Below are 23,333 nucleotides of genomic sequence, written 5' to 3'. Positions count from 1 at the left end.
CAGAGTGTAAATAACTGTTTTATCAGTCACTTTACTTATTTGGATGCTCCTTCCCTAGTAAATAATAAATAAATAAAAAACCTATACAAAAACATAGGCCTACTTATTATCCTTCAAACCCATTAACATATTTATTGACACAATCACCTAAGACTTATATTTAATATATAATAAAACTATATTTGGAGCATTTCTTTAGTGCACAATGTAACTTTTTTTATATTACAACAATTTGGAAAAAAAAACAAAAATTGCATTTTATATATATATATATATATATATATATATATATATATATATATATAAAATGTATATACATCACTATTAATAAAGTGTACCTAAAGTTTGCAATAGTTCCACAATCAAATACACTTAACCTCAGCACTTTCAGATAACTAAAGTGCATTAAGTACATAATGTGTTGTTCTTATTGACTTTAAGTATATCATTTAGGATACCAAAGTACAATTGCAGGGTAAATATTAAGTACTTATACTACAGGGCCGTTGAATGCTTAAATCTGATTGGTTGACGAACGTTCTGAGGTGTGCAATTATATTCAGGGAACCGCACGGCTAAAGTAGTTCCAGGCAGGTCTTGACCTCATTACAGTTCCATATCACTTCGCGTAGTCAACTGTAATAACGGACAATAGGATACAATTCATAACAAGAGAAACTGCAGCCCCTGCGCTTGATCTGCAATTTTCAATGTCCTATATAATCAATAAAAAATTTAACTGAATATTTAAATAAATTGATAGTCCTGTTGCACGGGTTTTCGTAATTATTGAAGATAATATAACAAATAAATAAAAATGATAGGCCTATACTTGTTAAAAGGGCTTTGTGTTGCATTTATTAGTCTTCTAGTAAGTCTACTGTCACTAATAGAAAAAAAAGAATGAACGAATTAATTAAAACGAAGTGAATTAATAAATAAATAATAATATTGACGCACATGCTTCTCTCTAATGCCGGTTATGAATGTAATTTGATACTTATGAGTCATGACTAATCATGCACGCGTTTTCAGCGCGTTCAGTCTGTGTTCACAGCGGTGTTTAAAATCTGCTGCATTCACAGTCAGAGGATGTTTCTAGTCGTTAAGTGTGTGTCCAGCATTACTCTGCTATCAGTGGCTCAAACCTCCGTTACTAACTCTAAAATGACGTTTTGGAATTAGCAACGGAGCCTGGGGTTTAGATGCGCAAGGAATTAGTCCTACATACAAGAGCGTTTTAATGACAAAAACTTTACAAACGTCTTGAAATACATCATCTGAACAATATTTCGAGGTGTGGTAACTGTAGTATAAGCGGAATAATTGACTCCAGACCGTTGAATTATTATAAAAAATAATGCACACCCGAGGTGTAACGGCCACTCCGCTTCGCGTCGTGACCGCATTACCACCTCGGGTGTGCATTATTTTTATAATAATTCAACGGCCTGTCGTCAATTATTCCTTACATAAATATGTTCTTCACTAGGGTTTTCTTGAGTTTGAGTTTTAAACTAGCTGACAACATTGACATCAGAGGCTTACAATATTAAACACATGCTAATCGCGATTGATGAAGCACACCTTCACAGTCAATGGTACACACAGCTGCAGGTTGTACGTTACGTCCGTTATCCGTTTATTAAACTCTCGTGTGTACACAGAACATCTGGGAAGTTAATGAACTCCATTAACACAAGATTTGTTTATCTGCATTATTCTACCATTAACTAGGCTATATAGCACTCTCACCTTATTTTAATGTAATACCTAAACATGACATATTTATTAATAGATCTGTTTTTCTAAAATTATAGTGGATAGGACATGAACACGAAACATAACTTTATGTAACAGAGACTGAAAAATGTTCTCTTACCTGATATCGCCAATGTTTGCAGGACCTCATCCAGTCCGACCTTCCTTGTGTGTTCACATATCAGCTTCTGTTCTCCTCCGTTTACATGTCACAACGCAAATTAGTTCAAAATAAGAATTTAACTGCCATAAGTAAAAACTGAGTAATCTTGCCGAGCAGTAGCAGCACACACACACACGCAGTCATCAACTCAAACTGACGTATTTTCAAACATGACCAGTAAAAAGGCGCGCACAGTTGTCATTGGCCAGTTACGTAGATGACAGTCAGATTAACCAATCATGATCAAAGTAGGTGAAACAAACAACCAATAGCGATTGTTTCAGCCTGGTAATGGAAAAGATTACTTTTCCTCTTTTCTTTCTTTTTTTAAAGAAATGTGTGTGTTTAGTTTTATTTGTAGACTATATTATTTGATTAGTTGGTCAAATAGTGTTTTTATGACAGTGTGTGAATAAAAATGCAATCCTGCATGGTAGCTATAAGCTTTAGGCACACACACACAAAATTGTAAATCCAAACAAAATCACACAAAGCAAAACATTTTCTGCTGCACTTCTCTCTTGAGATTGAAATATCCATTATTATTTTTATTATTGTTAATAATAAAATTATTATATTTTAACATAAATTTAGCTTTTTGAAGTGGTGTTTTGATCAAAATATACAATGCTAAAATAATAATTAGAAATAATAATAATTCAAAGGTTAAGTATTTCTTGAAGACATGACATTGATTCACATACAGATTTTGAAAAAGAAAAACTTTTTCACCTATATTTCAACTTTGAGGGTCAGTCATGTCGTGCCAACTACGACTGAAAATAAAAGTCTGAACTGTTGGCCTCAAAAGAAAACTGAACACAAACCACAATATGCTAAATTAATGAAACTGCACTTTATTCTGTACTCCTGTATATGCTGCAAATATGATTTCTGAATTTATATTTTCCCTTCGAACCATGAATTTCCATTCTATCTTTCTTTGCTTGGACTATTTCATCATCTGAACTGATGTTCCCCTTTCAATAATCAAAACCCTAACCCTAAGCCCAATATTAAAACATCTCTAGAATTATATTGTCACTAACCGACTGACCAGAAAACACTGAGTAGCCTATCTCCATTGAATGAGGGCACATGGCTGGTGCTAGGGGTTTGATTTCTTTTACCCATCTCTAAGACATTATTTTGATAGATAATTATAGCTTCTGTAACCCGTTCTTCATATTGTACAGTGACCATTTTCTGGATATTTTGAACCATTTGTATACATTTTAAAATAACTATGGAGATAAGCATTTTGCAGTAACTCACAAAATCAGACCACTAAAAGTTGACACTTTGAATTAAATGTCAATGATTAGGGTTGGAACTAATGTCTGCTGAACACCAACACTCCAGGACTGGATTTGAAGAGCCATGGCCTATACAGTACTGTACCCACAATTGCCAAAAGTGTTGGGACACCCCTCTAAATCATTGAATTCGGGTATTTCAATCACTTCCATGGCCACAGCTGAGCTGTATACACACACGCTTCTACATCTACACACATTTGTGAAAGAATAGGTCGCTTTCAGGAGCTCAGTGAATTCAAGCATGGTACCGTGATAGGTTTCCACCCGTGTAAGTCCATTTGTGAAATTTCCTCACTACCAAATATTCCACGGTCAACTGTTAGTGGCATTATAACAAAGATTATAAATTATAAATATACTGTATATAATTGTTTTAATGATTGTACAGACATGTTATTTACAAGTATATAGATTATGATGTAATTTACAGATTCACAATTTATTTTTATTACATAATTCATTATTTCAAAATTATACTCGTATTTCCCCATTCATAACCCATATAGAGATTACCTATGTCGGTACTACCATGGGCCCATGTAGGCAGCCTATATGCGATTGATTGTGTTTGCCCATGTCTGACCCATATAGTTTATCAAAGTGGGCCCCATATGTTTTTCCCATTCATAACCCATATAGAGATTACCTATGTGGGTACTACCTTGGGCTCAGGTTGGCAGCCTATATGGGATTGATTGTGTTTGCCCATGTCTGACCCATATGGTTTGGCCAAGCGGGCCCCATATGTTTTTCCCATTCATAACCCATATAGAGATTACCTATGTGGCAACTACCTTGGGCTCAGGTTGGCAGCCTATATGGGTCTGATTGTGTTTGCCCATGTCTGACCCATGTGGTTTGGTCAAGCGGGCCCCATATGTTTTTCCCATTCATAACCCATATAGAGATTACCTATGCGGGTACTACCTTGGGCTCAGGTTGGCAGCCTATATGGGATTGATTGTGTTTGCCCATGTCTGACCCATATGGTTTGGCCAAGCGGGCCCCATATGTTTTTCCCATTCATAACCCATATAGAGATTACCTATGTGGCTACTACCCTGGGCTCAGGTTGGCAGCCTATATGGGACTGATTGTGTTTGCCCATGTCTGACCCATGTGGTTTGGTCAAGCGGGCCCCATATGTTTTTCCCATTCATAACCCATTTAGTGATTACCTATGTGGGTACTACCATGGGCTCAGGTTGGCAGCCTGTATGGGACTGATTGTGTTTGCCCATGTCTGACCCATATGGTTTGGCCAAGTGGGCCCCATATATTTTCCCCATTCATAACCCATATAGAGATTGCCTATGTGGGTACTACCATGGGCTCAGGTTGGCAGCCTATATGGGATTGATTGTGTTTGCCCATGTCTGACCCATATGGTTTGGCCAAGCGGGCCCCATATGTTTTTCCCATTCATAACCCATATAGAGATTACCTATGTGGCTACTACCTTGGGCTCAGGTTGGCAGCCTATATGGGACTGATTGTGTTTGCCCATGTCTGACCCATGTGGTTTGGTCAAGCGGGCCCCATATGTTTTTCCCATTCATAACCCATTTAGTGATTACCTATGTGGGTACTACCATGGGCTCAGGTTGGCAGCCTATATGGGACTGATTGTGTTTGCCCATGTCTGACCCATATGGTTTGGCCAAGTGGGCCCCATATATTTTCCCCATTTATAACCCATATAGAGATTGCCTATGTGGGTACTACCATGGGCTCTGGTTGGCAGCCTATATGGGACTGATTGTGTTTGCCCATGTCTTACCCATATGGTTTGGCCAAGCGGGCCCCATATGTTTTTCCCATTCATAACCCATATAGAGATTACCTATGTGGGTACTACCTTGGGCTCAGGTTGGCAGCCTATATGGGACTGATTGTGTTTGCCCATGTCTAACCCATTTGGTTTGGCCAAGCGGGCCCCATATGTTTTTCCCATTCATAACCCATATAGAGATTACCTATGTGGGTACTACCTTGGGCTCAGGTTGGCAGCCTATATGGGACTGATTGTGTTTGCCCATGTCTGACCCATATGGTTTGGCCAAGCGGGCCCCATATGTTTTTCCCATTCATAACCCATATAGAGATTACCTATGTGGGTACTACCTTGGGCTCAGGTTGGCAGCCTATATGGGACTGATTGTGTTTGCCCATGTCTGACCCATATGGTTTGGCCAAGCGGGCCCCATATGTTTTTCCCATTCATAACCCATATAGAGATTGCCTATGTGGGTACTACCTTGGGCTCATGTTGGCAGCCTATATGGGACTGGTTGTGTTTGCCCATGTCTGACCCATGTGGTTTGGTCAAGCTGGCCCCATATGTTTTTCCCATTCATAACCCATACAGAGATTACCTATGTGGGTACTACCTTGGGCCCATGTGGGCAGCCTATATGGGATTGATTGTGTTTGCCAATGTCTGACCTATTTGATAAACCCAAATGGGCCCCATTTGTGTTACCCATTTTCAGCCCATGCACTCAGTTCCCATTAGTGACCCAACTAGGACCCATATAGGGAGCCCACCTGTTTTTGCCCATGTGGGACCTACTTAGATGACCCAAGTGGGCCCCAGATAAGATGCCCATTTTGGGACCATGCCCACTTGGTACCCAAGTAGCCCAAGCATAAACCATGTGGGGCCAACATATACGTGTTGGCTGGGTCGCTCTCTCACACACACGCACACACTCTCTCTCACACACACACGCGCGCACGCACACACACACTAACGATTATGTTTGCCACTTATCCCGCGATTGTCATACAGTAGGCAATATTGTAAAAACGGCTGTCCCCAACGCAATATTTGACGCGATTTGCCCCGTATTCTTGAGCACAAAACTGTTGATTTCTCCCTCGCTTACCGCATCTACAGTAGGTTTCCTTCGGAGGAGTTTTGCCGCTTCGCACAAACCAAATGTAACTACAGCGCGCCGCGCGGACAGCCTCTCACAAGTTAGAAAGAAAACACAAAGCCAATCAGTTTAGCGATGTGTGTTCAGGAGGCGGGACTCATTTTTTGAACGACGACAAGCCAGAATGAAAACAAGCGGGAATGAAAAAAACAAGCAGAAATGAAATAGGAGTAACGAGGCTATTTTTAAAATGTAAGGAGTAGAAAGTACAGATAATTGCGTGAAAATGTAAGGAGTAGAAGTAAAAAGTCGGCTGAAAAATAATTACTTAAGTAAAGTATAGATACCCAAAATTTCTACTTAAGTAATGTAACGAAGTATTTGTACTTCGTTACTTGACACCTCTGCGCATCACGTTTGAGCTTCAGCAATTGGTTTGTTCACGTGCATCAAACTGATTCGGTTGAGCTTCTGTTTATGTGTGCTGATCAAAGTTTAAATGTGAATAAAACACTAATTTTGATGGATGGGGATGGGTGTTGGATGCTCTCAGATTTTTTCCACGCCACTGCTTTTAGGGGAAAATAAAGTACACAGATGTTCCTTTTGAAAGGGTAGATAAGGTGCACATTTGTCCTTAAAAAAGGTACCATTTTTGCAAGTGTTTGTTCAAAAGGCATCATATTGCTACCTTGTTTTACCCAAACTATAAGCTGGCATCACATGTCCTTTTGAGGAAAAGCAAATCACCGAATCAGTGTACTGAAAAACTCATCCAAGATTGCGGATGAGTGAAGAACAATGCAGATTATGCATATAATATTTAAACAAGTACAAATACATTTTTATAACTCATAAGTTTTGGAGAGAAATAACGCAGACACTGGACAAGGATGAATCTTTCCAGTGCGCATGGGTCAAGCACATGTTTTCCTGCACGTTATCAATTTGAGTCGACTTTGAAAGGCTGTGATTTAACTAAAAAAATGAAGCCCATTCTTTGGGCTTAAAGTACTATGGCTTTAATGTTCTACTATGCAACTTTTAGGTGTAAATAAGGTACTAAGTTTTCCCTTTAAGGGTATTGCCCCAGTGACAAGCTGTATTTCTTTGCCATTAATATGCAGAACATTTCATAGACATGCTGCTCACATTCAGAATCTTGAAATAATTTAAATATGGCTTTTATTCAAAGTTCTGTGATATTACTTCAAAACACATTTCCACAAGTTACAATTCAAACATGAGGAAACAACACTTTGTGTCTTTTATTAGTTAAATATTATCCTAAATACTGATGTGCAATGTAGTATTATGGGATATAATATCAGAACTAGGCAAAAAAGCCACAGAGTGTAGTCCAGAGGTCAAAGTTCAGTTGCAGGTTGGAGGAGGGTTTCTTTAGTCCTTGTGGTTTTGGGTGAGGAACTGAAGTGAAGCCACTGGGCCAGCCAGACCAAACCTCTGAACGAATGCCTGCGGATCCCAGTTACCTAGAAAAACAGCAGCAAAGCCTCTCATTGCTCTTGATCATGTAAAGTGTGCTTCTGCCTCACTGTCTACGGTCACTGTCTACATGAAAATCAACTTTTAATTTTTTATTTGTTTCATATTTTCTATAAATAAATATGTGACCCTGGACCACAAAACCAGTCACATGGTAAATTTTTTAAATTAAGATTTATACATCATATGTATAAATCTCAGAATAGCTTTTTTATTCATAAAAAAGCTATTCTGGAATCTGAGTGTGCAAAAAAATCAAAACATTGAGAAAATCTCCTTTAAAGTTGTCCATTTATGTTCGCGATTGTGCTGCATTCACTCACAAAAATAAATGTTTTATATATTTACGGTAGGAAATTTACTAAATATCTCATATTTACTAATATGGAACATGATCTTTACTTAATATCCTAATGATTTTTGACATAAAAGAAAAATCTATAATTTTGACCCATTCAATGCTTGTTGGCTTTTGCCACAAATACTCCCGTGCGACTCGTGACTGGTTTTGTGATCCAGGGTCACATATATATAAATAAAGAAACAGAGAAAAGTGTTTGGCACTATAATGGGCTTTATACTGATGTCAATGTCAGTTGTATCATGTGCAACAACATGTGTCCCTTTAATTACGGTCTGCACTTATCACACGTTTTCTGCGACTAAACATTTCAATGTAGTTGTTACAAACGGTAAATGAACGTGTTTAATGGAGAATCTTGTAATGGCGCACGTGTCTCGGGGCCTTGGTGGGCTGTGAATCACTGCAAGCGTCTCATCTCGAAATAAAACACACAGCCTGTCACAGTGCTGGAGGTGGCAACATGAGAGAGAGCGTCTTGGCAGGACAACCAGATAAATACCAGACGTAACTCCGGCTGCTATGACAATATCACTTCTCCAAATCCGGCAATAATCACATTCCTAAAAGCAAATGTGAAATCACAATTTGGAATAAAGCGCCAACAAACTGCGTCCAAAACTGACAAATGTAAAGTTCTGAATTTGGGGGATCTTTAATTGCTGTTTGGTTTCTATCAAGCGAATTGCAACTGGTGATATCTTTGTAAAACTAGATGAAGTCTATGAGTTCTTGAGAGATTTGTACTTTGAGATGTACTTTCAGCCAATTAAAAGTAACAGATCAGCCACAATACCCGTTTAATATCTGAATTCCTTCCGCTATCAGTGTGTACTGGCGGAAATGCTGCCGTGGTGAGAAGGGAAACCCCGTCCATGCACACAGCAGAGCACCACATCCTGGAAACATCAATGTGAGTGTGTGTACACTTGTTTGTATGTTTGAATGCAAGTGGGTGTGAGAGTATGCAAGTGTGATTTTAAAGGAAAATGTCATAGTTGCTTCCCCCGCTGGTTGTGGCCACTTTATGGCTCACCAGACACTGTCTATGAACCACCAGAGTAACAGTTGACATTCGATTTATGCATTTTTCCACATGCTTGAATCCAAAGCAATTTCAAGGTATGTAGACTTCAGCCAGTTTGTACCATTAAACTTGAGACACACAACATAGGATACTACACACTTGAAGGTAGAGTTCACCCAAAATGATCACCACGTACCCTTGTGCAAAAGAAGTGCACTTGAATGTAGTTTATTTCAAACATGAACTAAATCTTGAATGCTTTAGAGCTTCAGTTTCAGTTACCTTATTTGGAATAAGAGATTTTTTTTTTTTTGGGTGAAATATCCAAAAGATAAGATTTTGTTAATTGAAGACAGTGTGTGTGTGTGTGTGTAAATCAAGTGTGCATATGACTCATTGTGTGTTGTGTGTGAAGATGTTAGGTTCTCTCTAATTGAGTGTTAGAAATGGAGTAAAGTGACCCAGCATTATGAGGCCATGTGACCTTTAGGCCTGTGAACCTGAGAACATGAGGAGATAATGTTCCGCCTCTGCAGATCATGATCCCTGTCTGACCCCACTACAGTCAGGGCATCTATCTCTCTCATCTAACACACACACACACACACACACACACACACACACACACACACACACACACACACACACACACACACACACACACACACACACACACACACACACACACACACACACACACACACACACACACACACACACACACACACACACACACACACACACACACACACACACACACACACACACACACACACACACACACACCTGCAGGATTTCATCCTCAACTAAAAAATGCTGGGTTGTTTCAACCCAATTTTGGGTCAAATATGGACAAACTCAGCCATTTGGTTACATTTTTAAATTACATTTTTAACCCAACGTTTGGGTTTGTCCATATTTGACCCATAATTGGGTTGAAACAACCCAGCATTTTTTAGAGTGTGTTTTCATGTTTAAAACTGAACTGTCCACATTTCATCTCTGAAAGGAGCTTTAATTTTCACTGTAAAATTATCACAATTTTAACAGTAAAGTACTGTAAAATGCTAAAAAAAAAGAAAAAAAAGTTAATTAGTTAACGGTAAGTGCCCTTTACTCAATACAGTAAAAACTGTAACAAATCGAAAGGCAAATTTCATGGAATTTTATAGTAAACTGTTAAATTTACAGCTTCAAATTTGATGTTTTTTCACTTCAATTATTTTTCTTATTATATTATGTACATATCAGTATCAGTTATGTACATTAGGGTTTTATGTTACATCTTATGTTGCTAGATTGCATTATTTTGGTCGTGTGTGTTGCCAGGATGCTGTTTTACATTTGAGTGTATGACACAGTGATGTGCACCTTATGTATATTAATATTTCCCTCAGCGTGTGGAAAAACTACTTGTGATGAACTTTTATTCATCACTTTCTTTTTACAACCTGTGTGTTTTGGTGGTTGTCAGTGTATTATAAAGATACAAAAAAGGTTGGTATATTAACTTTATATCAGTTCATTAAAGCTGCAGTCCGGCACTTTTTTGGGTTTAAAAATATCAAAAAAGACATTTTTGAAAAAAAACGTAACCAGCCAGTGTTCAAAACGATCTGCTTGCCTTACCTCGATTCAAAACGGTAAGCTTGTAATAATGATTTTAATTCCAGTGGTACTGGTGGATTTCCGTGGGAATTTCGAGCATGTCTTTGCGTCATTACGTCACTTCTGTACACATAGAGAAGGAGTCCCCGGCTAGCTTGTGTGGATGATGGAGGTGGAGGTTTAGCTTAGCACTTGGTATGGCGGATCCCGAAAGTTTAAAGCGACAATCACCAGTGACAACTGGAGATTCACCAGTTGTAAAACCCAAAGACTTAAAAAATATATATTTTTCACGTTTTGACGTGATATAAGCAATCGTTAGATTTAATCAGCATGATAGCCTACTGCAATGCTTCCCCCCACCCCCTGAATTTGGTCAGAACAAAAGTGAATGTTACTTACTTGTTCAGATGACATTTTCCGATGAAAATTCTAATGTTGACACTTTCAAAAAGTATACTCTGAGATTGCTGATGACAGTACAGTATCCACAGCGACGCGGCAGCGACAGGTTCTCCTCAATACATTGTGTTCATCCGCGCTGTTTCATGCCGATTTACTACCCACGCACAGTTAATAATTCCGCGAATAACTGCAATTGCAGATTTCTAACAGAGATGGCGACAAAGAGGAAAAACGACGGACTGCAGCTTTAAATAAGATTTTATTGTAAATTTAAGTTCAATCCATAAAATCTAAAATGTAAATGTTTTGGACACACTTTAGTTTGGGGAGCACATATTCTACGACCTTTGCCTTAATAAACTCCTAATTACTGTTTATTAATAGTTAATAAGGTAGTTGTTAAGTTAAGGTATTGGGTGGATTAAGGGATATACAATATGATCATGCAGAATAAGGCATTAACATGTGCTTTATGAGTATTAATAAACCGCCAATATCCTAGTAATATGCATGTTAATAAGCAACTATAGTGAGAATTTGACCCTAAACTAAAGTGTAACCATTTTGTTTAAGTGTATGTCTAGCGTTCATGTAACTATTACACATGAGACTCTTCAGACCACACCATCGGTGAGAGGAGAATAACGGGGTCTCAGACCCAATTCATCGAAAATATAGAACCGGCTCAAAAGAAAGATTCATTGACGTACGACTGGCACCGACAGAACTAAGGAAAGGTTTCTCAGGTCAGTCAGGAGCCGCTAACCGAACGCAATGACCGGTCTGATCGGTTAGAACCGAAATAGCACACTCCTCCTCAACAAAACAGCTGCTTTATTGTAACATCGACGTCTGCAGGACACAAATATGTGGGATGAGTTTATACTATCCCCATATGAGCAATAGTGTGCCGGCAAACAGCACTAATACAGACATCTCGATGAGGAGCACGCATCTCCCCCAACCGAACTGAATCACAAGCAATGAGTCACAACTCAACTATGCCTGCGCTACGACAACGTGACATCAGTTCAATCCAGCAAAGAGGAGGCAAGTGTTTGCTTGATCTGTTTATGTGCTGCTATAAAAACCCAGGCATCCTTCAATGTATATAGCTCACCGTTTATTCAGGCCAGCGGGGAAGCCCCGGTGTAAGCTGTGGTTAACTGGGGAAATAGCCCATCAGTTTGATCCTCCGCTGGTATTGGTGACGGCTCTCGATGCGATGTCATCATGGAGTCAAGGGGGCGGAGTGATTTACAAACGCCTCTAAAAATAGTGCGTGTCTGTGTGTTTGGGTTAATTCGGTCTCTTTCCACTCCTCAGTCAGTCTGTCGACTCATGGAAAACGGAGATAGGAAGTGGGGAGTGATGCGGCACTTTCTTCCTCTGCTCGACTCCACCCTTTCTTGTCTGTCTTTTGATTTGTGCAATACAGGAAACCAAGTCTTTACGCGGTAAGATGTCTTTGTTACTTGAAAGAGCACTTTTTGCAACTTACTTTTTACATGCAGTATGCGCTGTTGACAAAGCAACTGGTGAGAATTCATATATTAATGCAACAAATTAAAGTCTTTAAGTAACTTTTTATTGGCAAACAATAGAGATCTAATGGGCTAATGGAAGGTCAAAGTAAGACAATATATTCTGTTGATCCTGGAACAACATTCCTGTCTGAAAACATGAGCGTAACGAGACGCTGAGCGTCATTTTCACGAGCGTTCTGTGTTTTTTACCGGTCGCCGTTGAAGAATGTTCAACTTTGGGTAAAACGCTGTCACTTTTTACCCAACCGTCCAATCACAGTGGAGGAGGGGCGGGACTAATACCACACCGACCAACGGATATTCTGTATCATAGCAACAAAGCGTCTCAACTGAAAAAAACCTGTGATGCCAAAACGCTCTCAAGCGCACATAGCTCGCCGTTTTCAGCAGAGCGCCTAACGTTTTCAGCTGGCTAAAAAGGCTTTGGTGGACACACGGCCTAAAGGCCCTTTCACGTAAAAACGAAAAAACGAAACGAAAAATCTAATAGTGTGTGTGTGTGAGAGAGCGATTGTGTGTGCGTGTGTGTGTGTGTGTGCGAGAGAGAGAGAATGAGTGTGTGTGTGAGCGAGAGAGAGAGAGTGTGTGTGAGCGAGAGACAGAGAGAGAGAGAGAGAGTGTGTGTGTGTGTGTGTGTGTGTGTGTGTGTGTGAGCGAGAGAGAGAGAGAGATAGTGTGTGTGTGAGCGAGAGAGAGAGAGAGTGTGTGTGTGTGTGTGTGTGTGTGAGCGAGAGAGAGAGAGATAGTGTGTGTGTGAGTGAGAGAGAGAGAGAGAGTGTGTGTGTGTGTGTGTGTGTGTGGGGGGGGGGGGGTTGAGAGCTAGAGAGACAGTGTGTGTGTGTGTGTGTGTGTGTGTGTGTGTGTGTGTGTGTTGCACAGTACAAGGGTCTGAAATAAAGACTGGTATATTCCGCTATATTTGATGTGGGCATCACCCCGTCTGAAGCCTGTAATACTGACATGCTTGCAGGAGGTGTCTGTGTCTGTCTGTGTGTGTTTGTGAGAAATTATTCAGGAGTTCTTGCTAATGTATACAGAGCTAATGCTAATGTATACAGAGATTTGTTAAAAATGAATTCACTCCAGCATTGCTGACTCTCATCCTCAGTTTTCATCAATCTCAATACAAGAAGTGCTGTCAAATGAAAGGGGCTATAAACTCGTAGCATTTTATTAATGAGACCAATTATAATATTAGTCAAGGCTTCTAGAACCTAAAACGTTTGTAACTTAGATTTACACTAACAGTTTAATAATACATTTAATTTGTGACTGTGGAGAAGCCCTTTTTGAATGGCTGTCCAAGATTTCATCAAGTACAACATGTTCCTGGATGTTAATTCCAATCAACCAATCAGATTTGAGGGACACGCTTACAGTTTATGTCAGGTTTAAGCTTACATCAGTGTTAGGTGCTTCAACATCAGTGTTGTTCACCTCTCATTTCCCTCTGATTTAAGGGATAACATATGGGTATGGTTATTTTGGTGTAGGGCCTACATTTTCAGAATGTTTTTCCAGGACTAACAAAATATGTTGACCCAGGAACGCACGCGTCTAACTCTGCAAAATCAGGACGCTTGTCCAAGGCCAAAGATGCTGTCCGGTGCAGTTGCAGCATCCACCAGCAGGGGCTAATGCAACTTTCCAACATCTTGCTTTATTTTTACCGCATGAATGTGAATGAAGAGCGGGAAGCTCACAGCAGGGGTCCAGCGTGTTGCTGGTGCTATTGGACTGTACGCTGAAGCTGGTCAAGGACTGTTTGATTAATGACTGAATCAGTTAGTGGGAGGAAGACTCGTGTGGGTCCATTACTACACTGCAGTGCTGCTAATGGTTTCAATTACATCCCAGTAACCAGTGCTGAGCTCACACATTTCTGCTGAAGTGGACTGCGAGCGCATGGCACGAGTCTCGGTGAAAGTGCATGTGTCATCATGCAGAACTGAACAATGTCTTGGAGGAAAACCATCATTAATTAGCCTCGACCGTTTACAGTCACATGCCTCATTTCCAGGAGATTTCTAGGAAACAATTGCACTTTTATACATCAAAACTTGATGGTCCACTAGGTAGTGCGCACACATCAAACACATCATCTGCACTTAACTGGAGGTGGAGCGGAGAAGAAATATTCCTCGGCTTCATTCATGTGGCCTGTTTATCCACCGATTGCCAAAAGTAATTGTGCATTCTGATGAAATAACGGCAACAAACGAAATTATGTTCATTCTACAGGCTGAGTTAAATTATAAAATATAATATTAATATAATACATACATTTAATACAATACTGTTCAAAGGTTTGGCGCCAATACGATTAAAAAAAAAACAAACAAAAAAAACATTAAAAGCAGTAATATTGTGAAATACTATTACAATTTAAAAGAACTCTTTTTATTTTAATATACTTTAAAACGTAATTTATTCCTGTGATCAAACCTGAATTTTCAGCATCATTACTCCAGTCTTCAGTGTCACATGATCCTTCAGAAAATATGCTGATTTGCTACTCAAAAAACATTTCTTTATTATTAGCAATGTTCCAAAATCAAGATGCATTTTTTTCCCAGGATTCTTTGATTAGAAAGTTCAAAAGAACAGCATTTATTTTAAATATTTTTTATAATATAACTGACTTTACTGTCATGTTTGAGCAATTTAATGCATCCTTGTTGAATAAAATAATATTGACCCCGAAACCCCAAACGGTAGTGTACAGTACATATTAGGAGTTCTACAGTAACATAATGTAACACGTTTCTTTTAATAGTAACATTCCCGCCCACGCTGCATGATATTGTCAACTTATGAGTCAGACACAAAGTTACTTTAACACAGATGGTGAAGTATGAATGTCTTTTCAGTTTCCACGGTTATGTTATCACTCTCCCAGTCCTCCTTTCTCAACTAATATGATTCAGTGTGAGTAGGCCATGATCTCTGAACTAACCGTGTCGAGCAGAGAAGTGCTGACTCGGAGATGCTGGACTGATTTCATTCTTTTGAAGTACTCGCACTTCAAACACCAGCACTGATGCCGTTCTTGACTTCCACTCCGCTCTCATTGTCTTACGCGATGACGGCTCAGCTGTATGTGGTTTGCAGTATAACCTCACTGATGGAGTGCAAAGATACAGAGTTCATAAAGTATAAACACTTTATGTATTGACCTTACGTAACTCAAATTAGGGGCCTGGACGTCATATTGGATATTTAGGATATCTAATGTAACATCTCGAATTTTGCAGTGATCTTAAAGGTATATGTATTTGCTTTATTTGTCGAGCTTCCTAAAGACAATGGTGACAGGCTAGTTTTGCACCCCGTTCTTGGCTAGCATAACAGCCTTAACCTGTTGTGCTTTTTCAAATATTACTTTTCATGCAGTGTGTAATATAGCTGTCTGTGGATGTAAAAGGTCTGCAAAGTTTTAAAGGTCTAACTGCACAACCAATAAAGTTATTGTCTCCTAAATGAAAGAATCGATTCTGAACTGCCTGAAATGAGTCTTCAGTAATTCCCGTCTTACAAACCTACATGTTGAGAAGACGCTGTTTTCTGCTGCAAAAGCAAATCTACTTTGATGCACTTCCAAAGGATGAGGAATTGGGCTGGAATTGATACGGTAAAACGGAATTGACCCTTCGCAGGGAGCTTGATTGACAGGTGATCTGTCCAATCATACTTCGCCTTCCGCCATTTTGTCCGACAAAGCAGTCAGGAGAGTTAGTAGATTAACATGGGAGGATTTGAACTTTAGAAGTGTGTGAGTGTACTGACGCCTTTCCGCGGTTAAAACAACATTCCTTCTGATGTTCATTCATGTTTATCTGATGCTATAAATGAACTAGAAGAAGAGATGATCGGTTCACGAGCAGCTTTAACTGATGCTCTACAGCGATCTGTCAGACACATTAAAGAGCCACAAAACGTTATTTATTGTTTAAATTTCTTTTAAAACGACCAAAATTGAAAGGTGACCAAATTTGAAAGGTGAGACTTTGTTTAATATGTTTAATATCAAAAGTAACCCAAAAGTAACCTGGTCTGTCCTGTCTGTCAGTGTGTTGTCAGTCTCCTCTCTGCTCCGCGATGTATTTTTCACTGCGTGAGAACATGGTGTGGCGTGAGAGCGGCGTAGCTTGTCGGACATAGCGACAGTAACTAAGGGGGGCGGGTCTTTGTGAACGGTCAATTGGGCTGGAATTTATACGGTAAAACAGACGCCATCGTTATTGTTCGTATCACTGTATATCATATCAAGTGCTGAGGAAGATCCAGAGCTGAAATTCCGATATGGTAATGGACGTTACGTTTTTGACATGCGCTGTAAGTGGTTGACCAATCACAACAGACTGGACCATGTGACCATTCAGAGCAGAGCAGGGTCTGGGAAAGTATTGGGTTAGGTTTAGAGTCCGTGTTTATTCGTTTTTCGATTTAATATTGAAAGTAGAAAAATTAGAAAACAGCTCATTTATTAGTTTTTTCCCCCCCAAAAAAAGAGAATCAGAGGTAGAAAATGGATAAACGGCTTGAAAATTCGATTTCCACACGTGGGCGGGCATGAAACGCACCTTTCTGCTGATTGGTCAACCAAAGATCATCGCGTGATCTTCCACAGTTTCGTGCAACAGAATAATAGTCCTCCGCTGCTGGACGGATTCTTAAAGTGTTTATTATAAATAATCTCCCTCATCCAACAACCGGATTAAAGGTCCTTGCACACTGAATCCGAAATTCTCATCCGAAATTTTTGCACGTTAAAGGGATAGTTCACTTTAAAATGAAAATTCTGTCATCATTTACTCACCCTCAAGTTTTTTCAAACCTGTATTAATTTATTTCTTCTGCTGAACACAAAGAAAGATATTTTGAAGAATGTCAGTAACCACACAGTTAACTGGTTCCCATTGACTTCCATAGTAGGAAAAAAAAATACTATGGAAGTCAATGGGTACAGACTACGGTTTGGTTACCGACATTCTTCAAAATATCTTCCTTTGTGTTCAGCAGAAGAAATAAATTAATACAGGTTTGAAACAACTTGAGGGTGAGTAAATGATGACAGAATTTTAATTTTAAAGTGAACTATCCCTTTAAACAATAAATAAAACCTCACAGGGTGTCAATAACGCTTAGACATTGCCTCCGAAACTTTCGTCCGTCTTTAAAAAAATTGCATCGAGTTCAATTTTCTGTGTTTTTCGCATCCATAGCAAGCATTTTGAGGGGTGTTTTTTTGTCAAAGTCAGAGCCACCGTACAAGCGAATGCCAAAATCCAGAACTGATTAGGATCAATTGGTTAATGGAAATTGGAGGTCTTCTTTTTAATAGGTGGCTAGCAAAGCATCAAACTGAGCCACTGTCATCCTAAAGTTAACTTTGAATCACTCGGGATTATCCCGAAGCTCCTTGATAAGGTGAAACTACTTCCTCAGGATTGGACGGACCCAATATTTCCTCTTTCTTTTTCTCTTTAAGAAGAGAGAGAGGACAACAAAATCATCCTCACTGCTTGAAGACTCAGTTTTGTATGAGTTAGTTTTGTAACGGATTGATTAAAACGCATCGGACTAAGTGTGCAAGGTTTCTGTGCGTGACGAAAAGTGTGCAAGGACCTTAAGGAATGCTTTGACACAAATCGCACTGGGCAGGGCCTAAAGGGTTTTATTCTCTATATGCATGGGTTCGCCAGATAAATATTAGCTGATTTTTTCCAGAAATATTGATGTAGGTTATCTCACATCTGCACCCACATTATACTTCTTTGACACACCACTGCTTTTATTTAGCTGTCCAACTATCACAATCTGTGTGTTAAAGCTGTGTGACCCACTTGACAGCACGGAGCAGATGATTTTATGTTGAAGCACAGACCAGTATCGATTTAAGTGTTAATATGCAGCAGTCATAACTTTTATTTCAGCAGCACGCTGAGTTTTGAACAAGGGATGAAGTTGAAATATGACAGATATGAAAATATATAAATTACATTATTTTCTATCAATGTCAGTTTACAATCACAGCACATCTGTTGTTTTTCAAATTTTCTATTCTATTTCTATTTCTGTAGTTGTATTGTTACATATGTACAGTTAGCAAACTATGCCATGAATAGCTGTGTGCCTTTCTAAAACAGCATCACATACTTTAACAAAAAGTTCACAAGTTCATAATCTTTCAATTCACAACTCATGTCACACAGGTAAAGCATCTAAATGAAAGAAGGGCTCCCACACACTCAACGATGAGAGAGACAGTAAAAATATCCCTCTCTCTGAGACAACTCCACCGGCAGCGTGTGTGTGTGTGTGTGTGTGTGGGCAGCGTGAGTGTGGGTGGGAGGGTGTTTAGGGAGAGTACAAAGTAGTGGGTTGTACGCCCTGTGTTTGAGTCTGAAGGCCAGCGTGTGAACAGACGCCGCCGTGCCAGCTGGCAGCTCGAGGACGCCGGGCACTACGTGCCCATTTGCCACCTCCGCTTGGCTTGACCCGTGGCCTGTGAAACCCCTGGCACCGAATCGGCCATTGAGAAGAATACGGGACACAGAGGAGGCGTGGGGATTCCCCACCAACACACTTCTCTCATGCCCACTGCCGCCCGCATGCCATCCAATGCCAATTGTGTAACAACCAGCTGTCACTGTCCTTTCCGTGACCCACATTTCTCTTTCTACCCACACACACACACACATTCACAGGAGCCCGGCCCTGAAGTCTGTACGGCACCTCTCCCTGTACGCTTGAAGATCAAAGCCGAGACTGAAATTGAGTTGAGCTCAGCATCAGGGGAAATGGAGTATCACCATTAGAGCGCTGTGTGTCGAGAGAAGAGTCGGGGAAGTGGAAAATGATCATTAGATGTCTCCACACCCACAGTCAAATGCTCCAAGCCCTCCAATTAGATCAATTAGTCAATCAATGTCAGCAGAACATGAAAGATGGGTACCGGTTACAGGCCACACGCAAATGAAACGCACGTTTGGAGTTGAGACCGCCACATGGGCGCAGAAAAAAACGCTCTGTATTAAAGAAATACTTTACCCTAAAAAAAATTAAAAAAATTAAATGAAAATTAAAGGGTTAGAAGATAGTTTATAAAGTTATAAATATGGATATTTTTCTTACAAAAATGCATAACTTCGCTTCAAAAGGCCTTTATTAACCCTTAGATTACCAGTACTTTTATGATGGATAGATGGATGCCCTTTTTTGGGCTTCAAAATCCAAGTTACCATTCACTCCCATTATAAAGCTGGGAAGAGCCAGGATATTTTTATATAATATGATATAATATAATATAATATAATATAATATAATATAATATAATATCTGATTGTATCTGATTGTATAATATCTAAACTCTGATTGTGTTTGGCTGAAAGAAGAAAGTCATATAGGATGGCTTGAGGGTGAGTAAATTATGGGATCATTTTTGGTTGAACTATCCCTTTAAGTGATCATTTAGTCTGGTAAAACAACCTAGTGTTGTTCTAATGTAGTATGTCCTTATTTTATTTTATGGACCACAAAAGGAGAATTTAAATATGCCATATGTTGGCTTGTCCATATAATGGCAGTGATTAGCAACTAGCATCAAGCTTTTTAAAAAAGATGGCAAAGTATCACAGAATGATCCCATGCAACACATGTCGTATTCCAGGGATTTGGTGTAAAACAAACCAAAATTGTACCTATTATTTAATTAAATTCTTGACCTAGGCCGTTGGTCTTCAGTGCACGGCTACACAAAGTGCAGACTCTATTAGTGCCGCAGTTCACGTCGACTCACACAGAAAAAGCTCACAAGTTGTGAGATAATGCCTAGAAATCACAAAAAAGTATCTGTGTACTTTCTCTACTAAGTCAAATATCCCCACCGAGTCAAAATAGTCTTATTTTCAGTAAACACAAAACACAGGAGAACGCTGGAGAAACCTAACGCATACCACACTTAATCCAAATGAGATCTGACAAAGAACAACAAACACAGGGCTGTAAATAAAGGCATAGAACAAAAGAAACTAAACTAGACACAGGTTCCTAATGCCTAGAAACAAACAAGGGAATAAGTAGTACCCAAAGAAAACCAAAACTAAACAGAGCAGGAAACAGGAACTAAAGGAAACAGAGCCGAATGTCAAAATAAGAGTCCACATAACAGAACATAAACCTGACAATAAGCAACTCTACAGAAGATAATTTATAGTGTCATTATTCAGCTCAATTCAGTAAAAAATGTGTTCACATCTGATAGTGTCAGTGCATTTAAATCAATTACATAACTGAATATTAATTTACTATTGGTCATACATATTATTAATAATGACTTCAGTTACGTTGGCACACTGCATTATTTGTACTACGAAGATGAACACACCTCAAATTGTGTGGTTTGTTTGTTGAAGTGTGCTATTTCTGTGCCAAGCAATCTGAATTAAGGCCCGTTCACACCAAGGATGATAGCTATAATATATATCGTCTAAATATAACAGAGTAGCAGATTTAACACCTCCACAACACCGTTGAATCACTTTCAGAGCGATTATTTTCCAGCTGATAAATGGTAAAACATTGACAGCCAATCAGAATCCAATCCTGCTTTAAAGAGCTTGAGCATTCAAAGTAACAGATGACAAAATAAACAGAACGATATTGTCCACTGGTGTGCACTAATATAGTTAAAGTTATTGTTATATTTATCGTTCTTGGTGTGAACAATATTTTTGCCAGGCAGGCGATAAAACATACAAAAAATCTCTCTCACTTACTACTTTTTTGACGTGAGCCAGCAAATAACTTTCCAAAACACGCTAGCAATCACACACAGATTTAGAACGGTGGAAAACCACTCATATTTTCTGCAAAGATCTGACATCACACACACGTCCTTCTAGTCAATGAGACAAAGGGATCAATTATCTCTGGTAGATTGCAGATGAAAACAAAGGCCGCTGAGCGGGAAAACTGCGGAGTATTATGGTTAGTATGCATTATGCATGGAGAGTGATTGTAATATCTTCTAATTCCACTTTTTAGGGCTGATATAAAGAGACTGTTGCAACAATTTGATCAGAATACAATACACATACAGGAAATGACTCGAGGGGTCCGCTGATGACATCATTTTGGCCTGATCAGAGCCAATGAAAAATTACTAATGAGAAAATGATTAGGAAATCAAATTAGGCATCAAGATAACAATATATGTTTAGGCAAATTCAGACGGGATTAGAACATGAGCTGGACAAAAATCATTAATTATTTGTTCTCCTGTTTTAGTTACAAATAGTCTTGACTTTTTTTTATCTAAACAACATTTTAAAGAGGCCACTGCTTTTAATCCATGCAAACCATGTAAATATCCATGTAAATCATGCCATATTAGCGTGAGTTCCAGTCTGCCTCATGTCCTGATCCCGTTAGAGATACTATGTTTAATAAAGGCAAACGGCCATCAAACTAAATGGCCTGGCAGTTAGCATGTAGCTGTGGTGCTCATGTGAGCAAAGCATGTTCAAACTCAACTCAACATCTCCAAAACCCATTTCAATTCACAAATTATTTCCTGTTCTTTCTTCCTTCCTTCCAATAAAAACAAGCAAAGAAAAATGAAGGGGGAAAAAAAAGCCTTTGTCTTCATTGTTTTGTCTTTTAATTGTATGGGGTGATGGTTTTCTTCACAATCACCTTAACTTAAAGGGATAGTTCACTTTAAAATGAAAATTATGTCATCATATTCTCACCCTTAAGTTGTTTCAAACCTGTATGAATTTCTGTCTTCTGCTGAACACAAAGGAAGATATTTTGAAGAAAGTCAAGAACAAAACAGTTAACTGGTCCCATTGACTTCCATAGTAGGAAAAACAAAATACTATGGAAGTCAATGGGAGTTTAAATGAGTCTTTCCTCTACCAGAAGCAATCACAGGGGAACAGACTGATATTATTCACATGTTTACTCAAGGTTTAGGCAGAACCAAAGGACTTTTATTTTCTGTCTCTGTGCAGTGAAAGTAAAAGTTGGACAAAAAAACAAAGCTATAACCATTACACATATCCTAACCATAAGTGACTCGATAAAGAAACAATCGATAAGTCATTAGGGGTGTAAAATACTACTTTAAGTATACTTACTACTTAAGTATTACTTTGGTCAATTTTGTACTTTACTCAAAGGCAAATTTCAACTGAATACGTGTACTTTTACTTAATTGCATTTCTAAAGAAAAATATAGCACTTTTTACTGAAAACATGAATAAAACCTTATGAATCCTACAGTAAAAATCCCTCCACATACTAACATTAAATATCTATGAATTTACTGTTTAAATACACGTTGGTCTGAAAAATGTAATTTTTACTGCATAGTCTGTATAAGTATATTGTATCACATGGTTAAGTACATAGTAATTAAGACCACCTAATATAAAGTGCGAACAAACATTTTAGTTCATTCACTTAGCATAGAAACAATAACTCCTTTTATTTTTGCTAGGTTACTTTTACTCGTTATAATACTTAAGTACAACTTTTTTTACTTTCACTCGAGTATGTTTTTGTCTAGATACTTGGACTTAATTCAGTAAACGTTAATTCAGTATAATTTTCAAGTTTAATATTTTATAAGCAACAGATTTTTTGTCAATAGTTTAGTTTCTACTTCAATTTTTTTTGTGCTGGGTACCCATTGTCAAATCTCAAAATTTGATTCCACATAATTATCCATTAAATATATATTTAATGCA

The 23,333-nt window shown here is 38.7% G+C and overlaps 1 protein-coding gene across 2 annotated transcripts in view; it reads right to left on the bottom strand.

The window, feature by feature from the left end:
* Window positions 1-7,291: 7,291 nt before the first annotated feature.
* pebp4 (phosphatidylethanolamine binding protein 4) overlaps window positions 7,292-23,333 on the bottom strand; it is a 135,030-nt gene continuing 118,988 nt past the window's right edge. The window contains exon 7 of one of the 2 annotated variants that reach the window (XM_079638116.1): window positions 7,292-7,615. In XM_079638116.1, the coding sequence (XP_079494242.1) occupies window positions 7,524-7,615 (92 nt within the window). In that variant the 3' untranslated portion in view covers window positions 7,292-7,523. The remainder of the gene's footprint in view (window positions 7,616-23,333) is intronic. The other variant, XM_079638117.1, reaches the window with a different exon arrangement.

Source organism: Phoxinus phoxinus (assembly GCF_949152265.1).
Source record: "Phoxinus phoxinus genome assembly, chromosome: 15".
Lineage (NCBI taxonomy): Eukaryota > Metazoa > Chordata > Actinopteri > Cypriniformes > Leuciscidae > Phoxinus > Phoxinus phoxinus.
This window is presented reverse-complemented; position numbering and strand designations above follow the sequence as displayed.